The sequence below is a fragment of the Heloderma suspectum genome, chromosome Z (genome assembly GCF_057233095.1).
Source record: "Heloderma suspectum isolate Gila_16-S chromosome Z, 16-S_ref, whole genome shotgun sequence".
Taxonomy (NCBI): Eukaryota; Metazoa; Chordata; class Lepidosauria; order Squamata; family Helodermatidae; genus Heloderma; species Heloderma suspectum.
This window is the reverse complement of record NC_139476.1, coordinates 14,240,634-14,259,615: the sequence shown is the minus strand read 5'-3', so window position 1 is coordinate 14,259,615 and position 18,982 is coordinate 14,240,634. Positions and strand designations below refer to the sequence as shown.

The 18,982-nt window shown below is 48.0% G+C and overlaps 1 protein-coding gene across 1 annotated transcript; it reads left to right on the top strand.

Annotated features, from left to right (window-relative positions):
- Positions 1-482: 482 nt before the first annotated feature.
- Positions 483-18,783, top strand: KLHL26 (kelch like family member 26). Its single transcript, XM_084826319.1, has 3 exons — positions 483-592; positions 11,363-11,545; positions 16,670-18,783. Exons 1-3 carry the CDS (start codon positions 504-506, stop codon positions 18,249-18,251), a joined length of 1,854 nt encoding a protein of 617 aa, XP_084682445.1. The 5' UTR covers positions 483-503; the 3' UTR covers positions 18,252-18,783.
- Positions 18,784-18,982: the final 199 nt, after the last annotated feature.

Here is an 18,982-nt window from a genome sequence, read left to right as displayed (position 1 = left end):
GCCTGCGGAGGTTGCGGGGGGGGTGCGCCACGAAGCCCCTTGTGAGGAAGCGGTGGGGGCGCCATGATGCCCTTTCCGAGGTTGCGGGGGGCGCCGTGAAGCTCCTCCTGAAGGGACGGGAGGCGCCGCGGAGGCCCCGACGAAGCAACGGGGCGCCACGTCCTGAGGGGCCGGCCCCGCCGAGCAGCTCCCGAGGGGGCGGGGGCGCCGCGGAGCCCCCCGGGAAGAAGGGCGCGCCGCGATGCCGCCCTCCTCCCGGGGGCGCGTCACGGGCCTTCTCCGGAATAAGCCCGCTCCTTCGCCACGCGTATTCCCGCGCGGCGGGTGTGGCGCCCCGTCCCCCGCGCCTGCCTCCCTCCCTCCCGCCACGGGGGCCTCCGCCTCGCGCGCGGAGACGCTCCCGCGGGGTGCGCCGGGGCGGCGGGCGGCGCGGGCCCGAGGGGGCTCCGCCGCCCTGCCCCCTCGCAGCGTCCCGCCCCGTCGGCGCGGCGGCGGCGGGGAAGATGGCGGAGTCCGGCGGCGCCGAAGCCTTCGCCGCCGCCGAGCGGCCGCCCGCGCCGGGCGGCAGCGGCGCCCCCGGCAGCAGGAGCAGGTGAGGAAGGCGCGGGGGGGAAGGGAACGAGAGCGAGCTGCCGGCCCCCGCCTCCGCACTCCCCCTTCCGGGGGGGCTCCGCCCCTCGGCGCTGCCCCACACATTCCCCAGGTGTGGGGGATCAGGAGCAAGAAAAGACAGGGAGGGGGAGAGGGAGGCCCTCATATCCCCCCCCCGGGGGGCGTCCCTCTTCGCCCCTCAACTCCGCCCCACACATTCCCCAGGTGTGGGGGATCAGGAGCAAGAGAAAACCACCCTATGCCCCCCCCTTCGGTATGTGTGTCTCTCTTTGCCCCACAGCTCTGCCCCACACATTTTCCAAGTATAAGGAGAGAGAGGGAGATCCCTTTATATGCCCCCTCCTTGGGCAGGGATCCCTCTTCGTCCCTCAACTCTGCCTCACACATTCCCCAGTTATGGGGGATAAGGAGCAAGAGAGAGAGAGACTCCCGTATGTCCCCCCACCCTCCTTGGGAAGGGTGTTCCTCTTTGCCCCATAACTGTGCTCCACACATTTCCCAAGTATATGGGGTACAAGGAGCAAGAGAGGGAGAAAGCCCCTGATATTCTCTGCTCCCGAGGAAGGGTCCCTCTTGGTCCCACAACTCTGCTCCACATATTTCCCGGATATATGGAGAACATGTAATGGGGGGTAGGAATTGTGATATTGGGGTGCATTGCCATAAGAGAAGGTAGGCAAGGAGGCAGCTGTGGAGTTGGGATGACAATTACCGCCCCCCCAGACAAATATATTGGATTTTTATGTTTTATAATGATGGTGATAACAATGATAATGATAATTAATATTATGTTTTACTATTTTTATATTTTTTTTAGATAGATAAATAATTATAGGCCAGATAGCAGACATGGGGGTTAATTTGGGAGAGGGGGTCTCACTCATATGCCCCATAATTGTTCCCCTTGGCTCCACCACCTCTCCTTTCCTAGTTGCCCCCTTGTCTCTCACTGGAATTGCCCCCCCCCATGGTTCTTACCCTGCCCCTGGAGGGTCATTCCCCCTCCCCTTCCTGCTATCCCTATATATTGCATAATTGCCCTCTTTGTCTCTTCTCCCCTCCATAGTTGCCCCCTTGCCTCACCCATACGAACAGGCCCCATGTCACTTATTTCCCTTTCTCACCCCCTATTGCTTCTCCCTCCGCATAGCCACCACCTTGTAATTGCCCCGTATGTCAGCTATCTCCTCGGCGGGGTGGTGGTGGTGGTGTCATTCCTCCTCACCTACCATTACTGCCTCTCCTACCCCCCCCCCCATATTTGTTATGTCCCCTGCCCTCTGTCCAGAGATGAGTGGAGAACTATAGGGAACATGTGGGGAAGAGAAGTATGCTGCCATTGCTCCCTTTGCTCTTCTAAGGGTGTAATCCTATGCATGTTTAGACAGAAAAAAGTCCTACAAAAGTTATAGGACCTTTGCTGTCTAAACATGCATAGGATTGCTCCTTAAGTCCCTCTGTGTTTTATACGTCCCTGGAATGCTTCCCCCCGATACACACACAGACACACATCTAGGGATCTATGAGAATTCTGTTTGAGGGGTGAAAACTCAACAATTTTTTCCGGTTCAGCCCTGGTGGATTTCATTCCATTTCCCCCCACTGGTGTCAACCTGATCTGTAGTGAGTTGATCCAGTGCTCAGATTCCTTTCTTTTTTTATGTTTGCACACGTTGGAATTTTGTTTGTGTGTGGATCTTGAAATTTGTGCAGATGGGGTTGTTGTTGTTTTTAATTCTCCCAGTCTTTTGCAAGTGTGCAAGAGTGCAGATTCAGCTGTCTGATATGTGTAGTCTTGCAATTTCCTTTTATGTTTCAGATGTCAGCTGGTACAGGGAAGTGGAGTAGGTAACATACAAGGAAATTGACAAGGCAAGACTGTGTATAGGCTAATTTGCACACAGTTGTGAAGGATGGTGGGGTGGGGTGGGAATAATAGTAAGAAAAAGGAGGAACCCATTTGCGCAATTCAAAAATACCAAAAAAAAGAAAAAATGTAAACAAAGTAAGTGCATCAAAGGGGGTGGGGACAATAACTCTCACTTGGCGACGTGGGTTATAAATAGTCATGGATTAAAAAAACCCCTAAATCTCTCTATTGTTTTTAGTGCCCCCAGGCATGTGTTCAGACTCTTAATTTATATGTTCTCATTTTATTTTTTACATAATTACTTCACCCTTCCTCCCATGTTTTTCATTTATTGTATTTCTAAACCGCCCCATAGCTGAAGCTCTCTGGGTGGTTCACGAGAATGACTTGCCTGGTTCTCTCCCTTCCTGTTTTATCCTTTCAACAAGACTGCAGGATAGGTGAAACTGAGAGAGCAGGATTGTTGCAAAACCACCCAGTGAGCTTCGTGGCTGAGGTGGGGATTTTAACTCGGGTCTCCCTGGTCAGACTAACTGCTACATGCTCTATACTATATTCTGTCCATCCTATGGCTGTCCTATGTACCTCTCCCATCTTCCCGTTTCCCCATTTGGCTCCTAAGGAGCTTTCACGTAGGCAGCCCAATCTTCAGCATACTTGTTCAGAGGCCCTACTGAGTTAGGAACCTAGTAAGCTGCTTTACCTCAGGTCAGACTATTTGGACTACAGCTCCCAGCATTCCTGACCATTGACCCTGCTGGCTGAGGTTGGTGGCAGTTGAAGTCCAAAACATCTGGAAGGATGTCTAGATCTTGAACCCTTGTGGAGGCCCCCCAAAACCTGTGTTTCCAGCTTAAATCCTGAAGCTTTAGCTGAAACCTGAAGCCCCCACAGGCATTCAGCACAGGAAGCAGCCCTATACCAGGTCACACCATCTTTCCCAGTATTGTCCACTCTGATTGGCAGCAGCTCTGCATAGTCTCATACAGAGAAAAGTCTTTGTCATCCCCAGCTACCTGATTCTGTTTAAACTGGAGATTTTGTTGTTGTTCAGTCGTTCAGTCATGTCCGACTCTTCGTGACCCCATGGACCATAGCACGCCAGGCCTTCCTGTCCTGCGCACTCTCCTGGAGTGTGCTCAGGTTCATATTCATTGCATCGGTGATGCTATCTAGCCATCTCATCCTCTGCTGTCCCCTTCTCCTTTTGCCTTCAGTCTTTCCCAGCATCAGGGTCTTTTCCAGAGAGTTTTCTCTTCGCATTAGGTGGCCAAAATATTTGAGCTTCAGCTTCAGGATCTGTCCTTCCAATGAGCACTCATGGTTGATTTCCTTTAGGATGGACTGATTGGACCTCCTTGCAGTCCAGGGGACTCGTAAGAGTCTTCTCCAGCACCACAGTTCGAAAGCATCAATTCTTCGGCGCTCAGCCTTCCTTATAGTCCAGCTCTCACAGCCATACATTACTACTGGGAAAACCATAGCTTTGATTAGACGGACCTTTGTTGGCAAGGTGATGTCTCTGCTTCTTACTATGCTGTCTAGGTTGGCCATAGCTTTCCTCCCAAGGAGCAAGCGTCTTTTAATTTCATGGCTACAGTCACCGTCTGCGGTGATCTTGGAGCCCAAGAAAGTAAAATCTGTCACTGCTTCCATTTCTTCCCCTTCTATATGCCAGGAAGTGATAGGGCCAGATGCCATGATCTTCGTTTTTTTAATGTTGAGTTTCAAACCAGCTTTTGCACTCTCCTCTTTCACCCTCAACAAGAGGCTCTTGAGATCCTCTTCGCTTTCTGTCATTAGGGTGGTATCATCTGCATATCGGAGGTTGTTGATAATTCTCCCAGCAATCTGAATTCCGACCTGTGATTCATCCAACCCGGCATTTCTCATGATGTACTCTGCATATAAGTTAAATAAGCAGGGTGACAATATGCAGCCTTGTCATACTCCTTCCCCAATTTTGAACCACTCGGTTGTTCCATGTCTGGTTCTTACTGTTGCTTCTTGACCCTCGTACAGGTTTCTCAGGAGACAGGTAAGGTGGTCTGGTACTTCCATCACTTTAAGAATTTGCCACAGTTTGTTGTGATCCACACAATCAAAGGCTGGAGCGTAGTCAATGAAGCAGAAATAGACGTTTTTCTGGAATTCTCTTGCTTTCTCCATGATCCAGTGAATGTTGGCGATTTGATCTCTAGTTCCTCTTCCTCTTCGAAACCCAGCTTGTACTTCTGGTAGTTCTCGGTTCGCATACTGCAGAAGCCTAGCTTGTAGGATTTTGAGCATCACCTTGCTGGCATGTGAAATGAGCGCAATTGTGCAGTAGTTTGAACACTCTTTGGCATTGCCCTTCTTTGGAATTGGAATGTAAACTGACGTTTTCCAGTCTTGCGGCCATTGTTGAGTGTTCCAAATTTGTTGGCATATTGAGTGCAGCACTTTAACAGCATCATCTTTTAGGATTTTAAATAGCTCAGCTGGAATACTGTCATCTCCGCTAGCTTTGTTGTTACTAATGCTTCCTAAGGCCCACTTGACTTCACTCTCTAGGATGTCCGGCTCAAGTTCAGTGACCGCACTATCATGGCTATCAAGGACATTACTATCATGGCTATCAAGGACATTAAGATCTTTCCTGTATAGTTCTTCTGTGTATTCTTTCCACCCCTTCTTAATCTCATCTGCTTCTGTGAGGTCCCTGCCTTCTTTGTCCTTTATCATGCCCGTCTTTGCACAAAACGTTCCCTTGAGATCTCCAATTTTCTTGAAGAGATCTCTAGTCTTTCCCATTCTGTTGTTTTCCTCGATTTCCTTGCATTGTTCATTTAAGAAGGCCTTCTTGTCTCTCCTTGCTATTCTCTGGAACTCTGCATTCAGTTGGATATATCTTCCCCTTTCTCCCTTGCTTTTCGCTTCCCTTCTTTCCTCAGCTACTTGTAAAGCCTCATCAGACAGCCACTTGGCTTTCTTGCATTTCTTTTTCTTTGGGATGGATTGAGTTGCTGCCTCCTGAACAATGTTACGGACCTCCGTCCATAGTTCCTCAGGCAACTATGTTTAAACCCAGTGTTTAAATCTGGGGCTTTCTGCAGGCAAAGCAGGGGGTCTTCTGCTAAGATATAGTTCCTTCCAAATGGTAGCGGAGTGGAATGTACTTCCCTGTAAGTATGTGTAGGAGTACAGCCCTGGTGCAGTGTGGTTCTTTCACTTAAACTTTGCTGCTGTTAGATGGAGAAGGTGACCTATTCTAGGGCAGGGGTTTGAATCTGCACATCTCGTATTCAGGTTTAGCGCTATTCCAGACTTTCAGCTGAGGGACCAACAGGACATGATGTTGAGATCTGTGGAAAGAATCTCACACATTCCCCAGGTATGGGGGATCAGGAGCAAGAGAGAACCACCCTCTTATACTTGTGTGGCATAGTGGTTAGAGTGTTGGACCAGAATTGGGGAGACCCAAGTTCAAAGCTTACTGGTAGAGCACACACTATGCATGCAGAAGGTCCAGGCTTGATCCTCGATGTCTCCAGGTAGGCCTGGGAAAATTTCTGCCAGAAACTCTGGAGAGCCATTGCTGCCAGTCAACAATACTGGGCAAGATGGACAAGGGTGTGACTCAGTAGAAGGCAGCTTCCGATGTCCTAATTGGCCAGTGATCTACTTCCTGCCCGTCCCTGCTCATCTCTGATACCCTGAGTTTTGTGCCAAGAAAGCCTAAAGAGGTATCTTTAGGTGTGTGGATTTTCAACCTCAGTGATCAATTTCCACCTGGAATCATCTGCCATGGAACGGCTGCCTGTTGCAGAAGATTTTGGGAAGTGGTCTACGGAGGACACTCAGTTCCAGCTGGGCACAGCCAAAGCCCCCCAAATGTGGATGATGCAGACTGGTGTCTTCATTTATATAGGCACAAATTGCAAAGTTGATCTGTTCAGAAAAATTATCCAGAAGCAACAGTAGCATAATCATTTTATTAGGCCCAACTAAAAATGAGCAAGCTTTCAAATTCATCAAAATGCTACTTTGGGCTGGGTGTTTTGGGGGTGGGGGAGAGAAGGATGGATGCTGTTGGACATAATGAAAAAGTCTCAATCTGCTGCTTGCAAGGTGGAATAGAAGAACATTGTCTTATACCAAGTCAGTTTGAGGGTCCATATAGCCTAGTATTGTTGATGTTGACTGGCCATGGTTCTCCATGGCAAGGAAAGAACTCCAGTGGCTTGCCCATGGCAAGTAAAAAAACTGATCTGATCTTCCCCTGCAACGTGCAGCTGCAAGAGAGTGCTGGTTGTGTTTGTAGAGTACACACTTCATTTGCAAGGGATGACAGAGAAGTCTAACAGGCTTTGACTGTGCCCACCTGGAACTGAGTGCCCTCCATATAACACTTCCCAGAATCTTCTGCAATGGGCAGGTGTTCTGTGGGAGATGATTCCAGGTGGAAAATAGTCCCTGAAGTTGAAAATCCACACTCTAAACATAGCTCTTTAGGTTATGCTGGCACACAACTCGTATTAGAGTTGAGCAGGGATGGGCAGAAAGTAAACTATTGGCCAATTAGGAACATCAGAAGCTGCCTTATTCTAAGTCAAACCCTTGGTCTATCTAGCCCAGTATTGTTGATACTCATTGGCAGCGGCTCTCTATGGGTTCAAGCAGAATTCTTTCCTAGCCCTTCCTGGAGATGCCAGGGATTGAACCTGGGACTTTCTGCATGCAAAGCATGCTCTCTAACACTGAGCAACAGCCTTGAGACTCTTCTGGTGGCCAGTTAGCACTTGCTGGTTAGTTTGCAAAGAACGCTGGACAAGATGGGCTGCATTTGGGTCCAGCGAAGGACTTCTGATGCTCCTAAGCAAGAGTGGAAACTCAGAATCCCTTAACACAAATCATTTATGCCTTAACTTTTAAGAGATCCTGAATATGCAGTTTTGCTTAATAAATTTAAAACACATTGATGGACCACCCCCCCAAAACAATAAAAAGTAGACTTTTGCAAGACTGAAGTAGAGCCACGAGATACTTTCCAGATTTAAGAATCTCCAATGAGCACTTCCCTTTTCAAATGTTCTGAGGTCTCAGTTTTATGATGGCAAAGTGTAACGATCTGAAATGTTTCAGTAACCATGATTACCTCTGATTTATCTGAAGGAGGCTGACAGTATTATGTATGTGCTTTTGTTTTTATTTTTGAGGTGTCTAATTGCCTTTGTAGAAGCAGAAAATTGACTGCTGTGCAGGCAAGAAACAGGAGGCATTCAGTGAGCAGCATTGAGAGAATAGCATTACCTTTTATGTATACTTAATGCTTCCTCCTTTGTATTCTGGTTTGTGTGTATGGAATAAAGTGGAATATCCCTACTTACTTGCATTTTTTAGTTCTCCTGTTGTTGCTGTAAAAGGTTGACATGGGTTAAGGTTGACTGGAAGGTTGCTTGTTAAGAGTATTTTATTATTAAAATGTGATCATTAAGTTTAATTTCTGCAGACATGTAAAGAGCTGCTTATTTGTTTGTTTATTTCATATTAAAGATATGAAGGCTCAGAAGGATTTGGAGAAACCTTTGTTTGAAAGAAATGCTGCAAAAAAGTTGCATGAAACTTTTTCTCCTTTAGAATGAGTGGAATGCTTTTTATGATAAGATTTTTCTCACTCAAAAATATGTAGTATGATTTTTTTTAATATAAGGCAATTTACAGCATTAATGGATATTAAATATGTGTAACAGGATTGCTCTGTACATTTAATAAATATGCCAAGTAGCTCCATTTGCCTAAATGCCAGAGAAGAGGGATCTCACCAGACCTCCCTGGAGAGAAAGTTCCTGCAATCTTGTTGTAAGGATTACAACAGGATAGTGTTTTCAATAGTAGTATTCAAATGTGAACTACTAAAGGGAGGAGTGGAGCAAAGATGAGAAACTGCCATTTGTATTCAAGAAAGCTCCAGTCCTGTGAGCTAACCAGGGTTATCTCACATTGATGCTGTGTCATAATGGCTACTTCAGCCGAGGTCAAGGGGGATGTGGAATCCATTTGTATGTGTTGGCACTGCAGTTTGTTATGGCTAATGGCACCTAATACCACCCTCGGGCTGGTCAGGTAGGTGTGGTTTGGGGACCTGCCGTGGTAATTGGCTGAACTGGAAGAACCCTGCTTGCTGTTTTGTTGAAATGGGTTCAGGAACTGTAGTCCCCAGTGCTCAGTATTTCTCAAATGTCTGATAAAGCATGCTTTCTTTCTGGATTAAAACTGTTGTTACACTTTGCTCTTATACTTGAAACAGGTTTAATTTTAGTGTGGACATAGGAAGCTGCCTTCCATCTCTCTCAGTGTTATTTACACTGACTGGCAGCAGCTCCCCAGAATTTCAGGCAGGGCTCTTTCCCAGCCCTACCTGCAGATGCTGGAGATTGAACCTGGGACTTCTGCATGCAGAGCTGGGGCTCTACCACTGAGCTACAGATCTTCCTAGTGTGAAAGTGGTAAAAATGACCCACCCTTGGAGGAACTGCCCATCCCACTGCCCTCCATGCTTCTGTGTAAATCATCTGTGTTCTGATTGGAAGGTGGTAAGCCTAAAGTAGTGGCTTGTGCATATACACAGTGGGCACCCTCCTCTCTTGGCAGTAATTCTGTTACGAGTCTTTGCATTCAGGACCCATGGAATGATCCATTGACATGCTGCCTCCCTCTGGAGGCTGATTGAAAGGAGACACATGAATCGCACAGAGGATCAGCAGGCAGCCTCTGCTTTGCACGGGAACTTGGAGCTTTATTGTGGAACGTGTGCCACAGAATGATTTAGGGAGCCTTTTTGCTCCACCTGAGTTGTTTCATAAGTGCAATGGCTGTTTCAATACAGAGGCCATTGCTTGATGTTGTGGTCATTGAGCCACAAAGGTGTATGTCTGAACTTGCTGTGAATCAGTCTAAATACAAGCACATTTTGTCTGCAAATAGGTTGCAGTCAAATGGAGGCCTCATAACTATTATGCAGATTTGGGGCTATGCTCAGAGGATGATCTAAACTCTGAAGGCATCTTGTTCAGTTCCACCTCCACAGCAAAGATGTGCCTGGATGGAAGCCACCTTGAAACCTTTGTAGCTCTGGGGAAGCCTTGGGTGCAAGTCTGATAACTATGGGCAAATTGCAGAGCTTGTTTTCTCATTGGGGATTCTCCTTGGAATTTTTATTCATTGCATAAGACCGGGCTTGAGAGATCAGTGAATAGGCAACTGATTTTGCAGGAAAATGAGGAATCTGTACAGGAGCAGACAGATGGCATCCCGATTAAAATGACTTACCATTTAGTAGAGAATCGGGATAAATGGGTGGAGGGGGAAAGCCTTAAGCAATGATTTAAAAGAGAAGATTTGTTAAAAGCACAAACTCCATTTAGCTAACGAACTTGATGTTACTGTTTTTGGGGGTTCAAAAAGTGCATTCTGAAGTGTTTGGAAGCTGCTGCCTGTATCAAAAGGCAGCTTCTTCCTTGACCTGCTTTGCTGCAGCCAGGAATAAAGTAGTTCTCCATATTCGTGGTGTGCGGGCATCAGCAAAGAATCATTCAAGGCCTTCTTTTGTGCCTTTCCAGGGCCACTGCCAAGCAGCGGATGCCTCTTGTCCCCACTTTTCCTCCCTGACTACAGTAACACAAAGAATGCCACTGCAAAGCCAGAAAGCATTAAAATGTTTTTTTTTTACCATTAAAAAAAAAATGTTTCTTCACGCTCTGCAATGTGACCCATTCTCCCCACTACAACACATTCATCTGACCGCAAAATTACACTGCAGCGTGCCCCCTCACTGCCAGTCCTCTCTGTAAAGACTCCTTTCTTTCCTGTTTTCATCTGATTTTCCTCAGGAGCGGAGGGAGGTCTTAGTTTTGAAATGCAGAAGATAAACATCCTTCAGACCCCACTGGATAGGAAACTCTATTTTTGTAAAGTCTTATGAGGAACATTTGAAAGAGCTTAGTCTGGAAAAGAGAAGAGCTAAGGAGAGACGCGATGGTGGACTTTAAATATTTGATGGGCTGTGATACAGAAGATGGAGCAGAATTGTTCTCTGTTACTCCAGAAGGCAGGACTTGAGCCAATGGGTGGAAATAGCAAAGAAGCAGATTTCAGCTAAACACAGGGCAGGGGTAGGGAACTATATTGGGTCCAGGGGCCGGTTTGCCCCCTGGACGCACCCCCTCCTGAAGGCTAGACGATGTCAGGGGGCTGGGCTCCAGCCATGACATCACGGGGGCCCACCCCCAATGGCATCAAGCCCTTGGCCAACATGCCACCTGGAGCCCCTCCATCCAGCACTTCCGTTGGGGAGCCTGCGTTGCGCCTCATTTGCCTTCCCTGTAATGCTAGCAGGAACCAGGGAAATCTGAGGGGGTAGGGGTCATCTCAGGACAATGATTGGCAGGAGAATTGTGGACAGATCAAAGAGGGCCCTGCTTTGTGCAGCTCAGAGTTAACTTATGGGACTGGCTGCCCCCAGAGGTGGTCATGGCTGCTGCCTGAAATGTCTTTAAAGGAGATGGGACAAATTCACCCAGGAGGAACGGTCTGTCGCTGGCCATTAGTCATGATCGCTGTATGTGGCCTCCAGGTTGCAAGGCAGTGTGCCCCCGAGCGCTAACTGCTGAGGAGAAAGAAGGGAAGGTGTCTGTTGCCTTCAGGCCTGGTTATGGGCTCCTTGGGAGCATCAGGTTGACCATGTTTGGAAATGGGATGCTGGACTAAATGGACCTTTGGTCTAATCTAGCAGGGCTGCACTTAGGCTCTTAGGAACCTAGGCGGCCAATTATAGAAGAGCAATTAACAAAACACTAATGTCTGTCTGTGTTTCTCTCACCCCACCCCACCCCTTTCTAGCATGGCAGACAAGAACAGCACCTTGAAATGCACTTTCTCTGCTCCGGGCCACAGTGCTACCCTCCTGCATGGCCTGGCCTCCCTCCGGGCACAGGCACAATTGCTCGACGTCATCCTCACCATCAACAATGAGGTGTTTCAGGTCCACAAGGTGGTTTTGGCCGCATGCAGCGATTACTTCAGGTGAGAGGCCCGAATGCCCCAGCGCATGCCAAGTTCTTCTTGAAACTGGGCTGTGTGGAGAAGCCTGGCCTACATTGGAATGGCTTGGCGCCGCACCTGCTCTGTACGCAGAAGGTCGTAGTTACATTCCCTGGCATCTCCTGGTTGGTCTGAAACCAAGAAGAGCTGCATTTACTCAGTGTAGACTAGGAATGGGCCACATGCAGGCCCATGCACATCCCTGCCCCTAAAAAGTGTTTGTGTGAATATATTTAGGAAAAAGAGTCACATCATTGGCTCACCATTTTCTATACCAGCAGTAGTCTACACTAGAATTATGCCCCCCCCCCGCCCCAAATGGGCCACAATCTGCAGGGCTGAACCAAAAATTATTTTTAAAACGGCAGGGGGGAGGGGGAGAAAATGGCATCTGTAGCTGCTATGAAGTATGAAAAGTAACAAATCTAGCATATTTGCATGCTAAATTTGACCCTTTTGATGCTCTGTGGCAGCTACAGACAACATCCCCCCCCCCCTAATTTTTAAAAAATTGATTTTTGGGTCACCCCCACAGACTGCAGCCCATGAGCAGGAGTCCAGAAGGTGAAAATGACTCTGGCATAGACCATCCCTGGTGTAGATGATAATGAGCAAGGTGGACCAGGGGTCTGACTTTGTAAAGGATAACTTTCTGTGTTCCTGTGAAGTCCATTGGCAGCTGAGTGTAGCTGCCGGGAGTCAGTCAGGCAACGTTACTGCAGGACCTTCTAGAAATAGCAGGAAGTTAATTTGGCGAAGTCCAGGCTGAGCTCTTATGTCCTCAACCACCAGACCAGCAAAATCCTGGCCCTCGGGTGAGGGTTTAAGGGGGGTATTGCATTGTAGTCCTTCTTTCCCTAGCAGAGATCTTCTAAGGAAAGCAAGCATCCTTGGAACTCCTTTGGATTCAACTAAGATTTAAGACTTTGTGTGAGGTGCAGAAAAAGTGAACGTGAGAAGAGCCCTGCTGGATCAGAGCAAAGGTTCATCGAGTCCAGCATTCTGTTCCCACAGTGGCCAGCCAAACAGCCTGTTCTGTGCTTGGTTCTCCAGCCACTGGCGTTCAGAGGTAGCTTGCCTCTGAATCTGGAGATTCTATATCGCCATTATGACTAGTAACCATTGCTACTTATCGTCCATGAATTTGTCTAACCCTCTGTTCAAGTTTTCTCATCCTTGTGGCCCATCTCCACATCATGTGGCAGAAAGTGGATAGATAGAGCTTTTTCCCCCTCTCCTGTAGCACTAGAACACCCTGGGATTGATTGCATTAGAACACAAACAAGAGCCCTGCTAGATCCAACCAAAGGACTCTCGTCCATCATCCTGTTTCTCACAGGAGGGAGGAGAGGTCTGTCATTGGCTTTTAGCCATGATGATTAAATGGAACCTCCACGTGCAGGCGCAGTATGCTGGAAAGCCAGAAGACAAAAGGGGAGGTCTCTTTCTTAGCATTTATGGTCTACTTGAACTAGTTCCAGGATAGGCCCTCCAGTGCCCTCCAGATGTTTTCCACAGCATGGCCTGTGGTCAGGGATTATGGGAGCAGTAGTCCAGAAACATCTGGAGGGCACCAGATCGCCTACCCTTGAACTAGGTGAACCTTTTGTCTGATCCACCCGGGCTTCTGTTAGATTCTTACAACGATGACCAAATGGTCTGTACTGCCTCTGTTGAGATTGGAGCTTGGAAAACTCATCCTTCCCCTTCATAGAGTGGTCTGCTAGGCAGGTGGTGGGGTCGTCCCTCCCTCTGCTCCAGTTCCTTGTCTGGCAGCTTTGGGTGGGCTGGAAAAGCCTCCAGGGCCAGTGATCTGGGCTCAAGGTAATTCTCAGGCTGTGGGAAGGTTCTGGGACCACAGAGGGGCTCATAACAGCCTGAAGTGAAAGATGGTTGGATTTATTGCATACCCACCGCTCCCACATTGGCCACCCCATGCTCAGTGATGAAGAACACCCTCTTTGACCTTCCTTCAGCTGCTTGTGTTAACACCCACCTTGTTTTGTGTCTACCTTCCAAGATGCGTGGATGTATACAAGTTTTTTGGGTTGCTGTTTGTTTCCCTAGTAACACCAAGTCCCGGAGGTTTATGGCTCTCCCTAACAGGCGAGCGATTAGCGGAGGCAGATGATCCTCCACCAGATGCTAATGGCTGTATTTGAATCCTTACACCACACGCTGGATTGTGTGCTACTTCTGCCGAGCCGTAATTGCTCCAAGGGTTTCTTCTTTAACCCGGGTGTTGAAGAGGGCAGTCCGGAGGGACAATAGGCAGCATAACCCTCCTTTTGGACTTGCTCTGGTTTTGATTCAGATCAAGGGCAAAGCAGGAAGACAGCATTAAAAAGCACTTTGCAGCTTTGAGGCTTCTAAAATCAGAATAATTTGGCCATGCTTCTCCTGACTTCCAGCTCTTCTTTGTTGATACAAAGCCTCCCCCCGCCGCCCCCACATTGCAGCAGCTTAAGAACTGCAGCATAGAACGCCTCCATTTGTTGCTTTCAACAGACAATACCGTTTAGTGGCTTAGCTGGTCAGTGGGCTACAGGGGATGAACTGATTGCCTAGATCTCCCATTGTAAAAATGACCTAGATCCGGGCCCAGCTTGAACAAAGGAATAATGATTCCCTTCTTCTCACAGACCCTTTTATTACCCAGTTTGTTCCCTTTATTTCAACATGCAAAGCTGGTGGAATCAGTCCGCACTCCATCTGTGCTCCATATTGTCTGTCCTGACTGGTAGCGGCTCTCCAGGCTTTCAGGCAGGGTCATGTTACAAACCTATTTCCCGGTAGCTTATTTCACTGTGGGGAAGTGTCCAGATCTTGGATGAGGTTGTGAGTGACCTTAAGTGTGAGCTGCTAGTCTCTAGGCTAACCTTCCCAACACTGGGCCTTCCAGATGTTTTAGATGACAACCCCCAGCATTCCTGACCAGCAGCCATGCTGGCTGGGGCTGATGGGAGTTGAAATCCAAAACATCTGGAGAGCACCAGGTTATGGGAAAGCCATCCTCTAGAACAGAGAGTGCTTGTGTTGATCGTACAGTTTGGAAGGTGGAGAGAAGTGTGTGTGCCTCCTCTCTGTAGAACAGTGACTACTAGATTTCCCGTGGACAGGCAGGAGGACAAATGGTGTGCCAGCTGACAGGCAGCAAGAGGGAGGTAAAAGTGCCGTGATATTCAAGCACTGAGATCCTGGGGACAAAAGCGGGGCTAATACTGCTAATAGGCTTCACCAACAGTAGCTAATAGGTGTTCATGTGGAGAGAAGAAGCTGCCTTAGTAGAGGCTATCTGTCCATCTAGAACTATATTGTCTCTTCCGACTGGCAGTGGCTTTTCCTGGTCTCAGACAGGGCAGGTCTGTTGCAACACCTGCTGATGGGGAACATGTCCTCCATATGTTGTTGGACTCCCATGATCCCTGACAGTGTCACATGCTGTTTGGGGCCGATGGGAAATCCGGCAGGGCAGAGGTTCTCCATCTCTGCCCTACATCAATTAGGATCTGATTTAGCCCGTTGATTTGACTTACCAAGAATACCATGTTAGTTTTACGTGCTGTATAAGGATCTCAAAGTTTTTTTCCAGTTGCCAAAAGCCTTTGAACTGAAATATTTATTTAGGCGAAAGATTCAATAAAGCACACTTAATGTGGCTGAAATGTTACATTAAAATTCAATTGGAAATTATTAGAACGTCTGTAAATATGTTAAGACATAGCAATTTGGTTTCACTTATAAGGGGGGAAGGAATGAAGTCACTGAAAATTATGAACATGCTAATTTTAGCATGCCCAAAGAACTGCGCATTCTGTCTGTATCCTAGGTATAGTAATCTGGTAAAACAATTACAGCTTTGAAACTTCCCAACTTGACTGGTATTGTATGTATTCATTATATTACCTATTAATTTTATGAAACAGTGTGTTTTTAAAATGGAAAAGCTTTCTGCAGAAAAACATAGTGGTAGGAAAGTTTCCATCTCACATCACCAGGCAGCTTTAACGAGAGTTTCAAGAGGCTAGGAGGGCAACAAGGCATCAGGACCATGGACAGAGCAGAGTGGAATTGGTGACAAGTCTGGGGGCAGGCAGCCTAGGGCAATACTCTTTAACCTCTTTAGATGTGAGACCCACCTTTTCACCCAGGGATGGAGAGAGAGTAGATCTCCAGATGCTTTGGACTTCAACACCCAGAATTCCTGACTATTGGCCATGGTGGCAGGGCCTCTGGAGTTGAAGTCCCGAACATCTGGAGGTCTACCTTCTGCCCATCCCAGTTTTAACCCAAATGAACACCTGGGGACCTGTTTCTTAATTTTTCGCCATATATTTGTAGCATTGTTGCAGTGACCCATCTTTAGATCAGGCCCCAGCCCTGTAGCTGGTCCTAGCCTACCAGCTGAACACCAGCAGCCTATGTTGTTGCTCCAGCATTGGTCAGAAGGCTACTGAGGACTGAAATAGTGCTCTGACAGCTAGCCCCTAAGTTGGGCATTGATCAGCTGTCAGTTAAAGCAGGTAGCCCTCTAGTAACCTTTTTGTGTGTGTACGTTTTATGTCACCTTTCCTTCCATATCACAAAAAGCTCTCTGTAGTACGCACACTTATTTATTATTTATTAAAATAATTTATATATCACCTTCCTGTTTTAACAAACATTCAAGGTAGATTACAGCATGAGATTACAATAAAACAATCATTCTTAAAAAACTTCTGTAAAAGAAGAAGGGGTTTAAAAAGACAGAGCAAGCAGATAAAAACAATATAGTGGTTCCAGGAAACCTAAAATCATCACTAACACATTCATGAAGCCAAAAAACACTAACTGCTAGACCATTCCAAATACTTGTTGGGATAGAAAAGTCTTAATGAGGTGCCAAAGGACCATCAGGGAAGGGTCAGGGCAGTTTTCCCTAGCCAGGGTGTTCCTCAGCCAGGGCATAGCTACAGAGAAGGTACTTAAATTTAAACTGATCAGTTAAAAAGAGAGAGTCAGTGCAGACTTACTTAACCATTTGACAACTCTAGGGAAACTGTTTATGTTGACGGCTAGGAATGGTAAATCTGAACGATTACGCCTTGTGTTCTTTTGCCTTTCTAGGGCCATGTTCACTGGTGGGATGAGAGAAGCCAGCCAGGACGTGATTGAGCTGAAAGGCGTCTCCGCCAAGGGCTTGAAGCACATCATAGAATTTGCGTATAGTGCTGAAGTGACCCTTGACCTGGACTGCATCCAGGACGTGCTGGGGGCGGCCGTCTTCTTGCAGATGGTGCCGGTGGTGGAGCTCTGTGAGGAATTCCTGAAGTCTGCCATGAGCGTCGAGACCTGCCTCAACATCGGGCAGATGGCCACCACGTTCAGCCTGTCCTCCTTGAAGGAGTCGGTGGACTCCTTCACCTTCCGGCATTTCCTCCAGATTTCCAAGGAAGAGGACTTCCTCCACCTCCCCTTAGAGCGCCTCGTCTTCTTCCTCCAGAGCAACAAGCTCAAGAGCTGCAGTGAGATCGACCTCTTCCGGGCTGCCATCCGCTGGCTGCAGCACGACCCGACGCGCCGCAGCAACGCCAGCCAGGTCCTCTGTCACATCCGCTTCCCGCTCATGAAATCCTCTGAGCTGGTTGATAACGTCCAGACCTTGGATATCATGGTGGAGGATGTCTTGTGCCGCCAGTACCTCTTGGAAGCCTTCAACTACCAGATTTTGCCGTTCCGGCAGCACGAGATGCAGTCGCCCCGAACCACCATCCGCTCGGACATCCTTTCCCTCATCACTTTCGGCGGCACCCCATACACGGACAATGACAGGACTGTGAGCGCCAAAGTCTACTACTTGCCGGACAGCAGCACACGCCAGTTCAAGGAGCTGACAGAAATGGAGGTGGGCGGCAGCCACACCTGTGTGGCCGTGCTGGATAACTTCATCTATGTGGCTGGAGGGCAGCACCTGCAGTACCGCAGCGGCGAGGGGGCGGTCGACATCTGCTGCCGCTACGACCCACACCTGAACCGGTGGCTGCGCATCCAGGCCATGCAGGAGAGCAGGATCCAGTTCCAGCTGAACGTTTTGCATGGCACAGTCTACGCCACGGGGGGCAGGAACCGCTCGGGCAGCTTGGCTTCCGTGGAGAAATACTGCCCCAAAACCAATGAGTGGAGCTACGTTTGCTCCCTCAAACGCAGGACGTGGGGTCATGCCGGGGCCACGGTGGGAGGCAAGCTGTACATATCAGGGGGGTATGGGATATCGGTGGAAGACAAAAAGGCTCTGCATTGCTATGATCCTGCTACGGACCAGTGGGAGTTCAAAGCCCCCATGAATGAACCCCGAGTCCTGCACGCAATGGTCAGTGCCAGTAACAGGATATATGCCCTCGGAGGCCGAATGGACCACGTTGACCGTTGTTTTGATGTCTTGGCAGTGGAGTATTACATCCCTGAAACCAACCAATGGACAACAGTGAACCCCATGCGAACAGGACAGTCTGAGGCTGGCTGTTGCTTGTTAGAGAAGAAGATCTACATTGTTGGGGGTTACAATTGGCACCTGAACAATGTCACCAGCATTGTGCAGGTGTATAACACCGAGACAGACGAGTGGGAGAGGGACCTTCATTTCCCGGAATCTCTTGCTGGCATTGCTTGTGTGCCAGTAATTCTGCCACAGACCATGGCCCGGAGATGACCACTGCCCAGTTCTCTGAAACATCACATGCCGTTGAGAGGCACATTCTTGTTTTACAAAATAAAGCTGTATGTCCATGGCAGGCAAGCAAGGCCTTCCACCTACCCTCTGTTGTCTGTGTGTCCCAGTAACATGTTCCATCCGTGCTGGGGTCAGAGAACATTGCAAGGAAAACTGACCTGAGGATGGGGTTTCTCATGAGAAGGGATGGAGTAGTGGTCTCTGTTGTTTCTCTTCCCTAACAACTGTCCTGTCTTGCAGATGTTAAACAAGTCCGTTTTTTTCATTTATAAACTGTAGAAGGTTTAACTGCATCCTAAAGCATCGTTACATGTAAGCTCATTGTTCTGGACACTTAAAAAACAAAAACAAAAATGACATCAAGAAAAAATTAAGTATATCTTGAACTTTCCAAAAGCAATAAGAAGATTGAGGCAGGGTGGGGGAATTCCAAGGAGATGAACAGGGTGTGATCTCATACAAGTGTGTGTTCACTTTTTCTGAAAAGCACATTTTAAACACTCCTACATCACACACCTGTTTTTGTTCTGTTTGTTTGTTTTTGTCTCCTTTTGTTTAGGATGCTGCCAGTCAGGGACACTGGCACCTTTGTCTCTTCTCTGTTTCCCTACAGGAAATCTCACAGTGCCCTGGAGTCTAAACTGGATCTCAAAACAGAACGTGTTAACTTGAAAATAAGAGGCATTGTTTTCATAAACTGAAAAGATGGT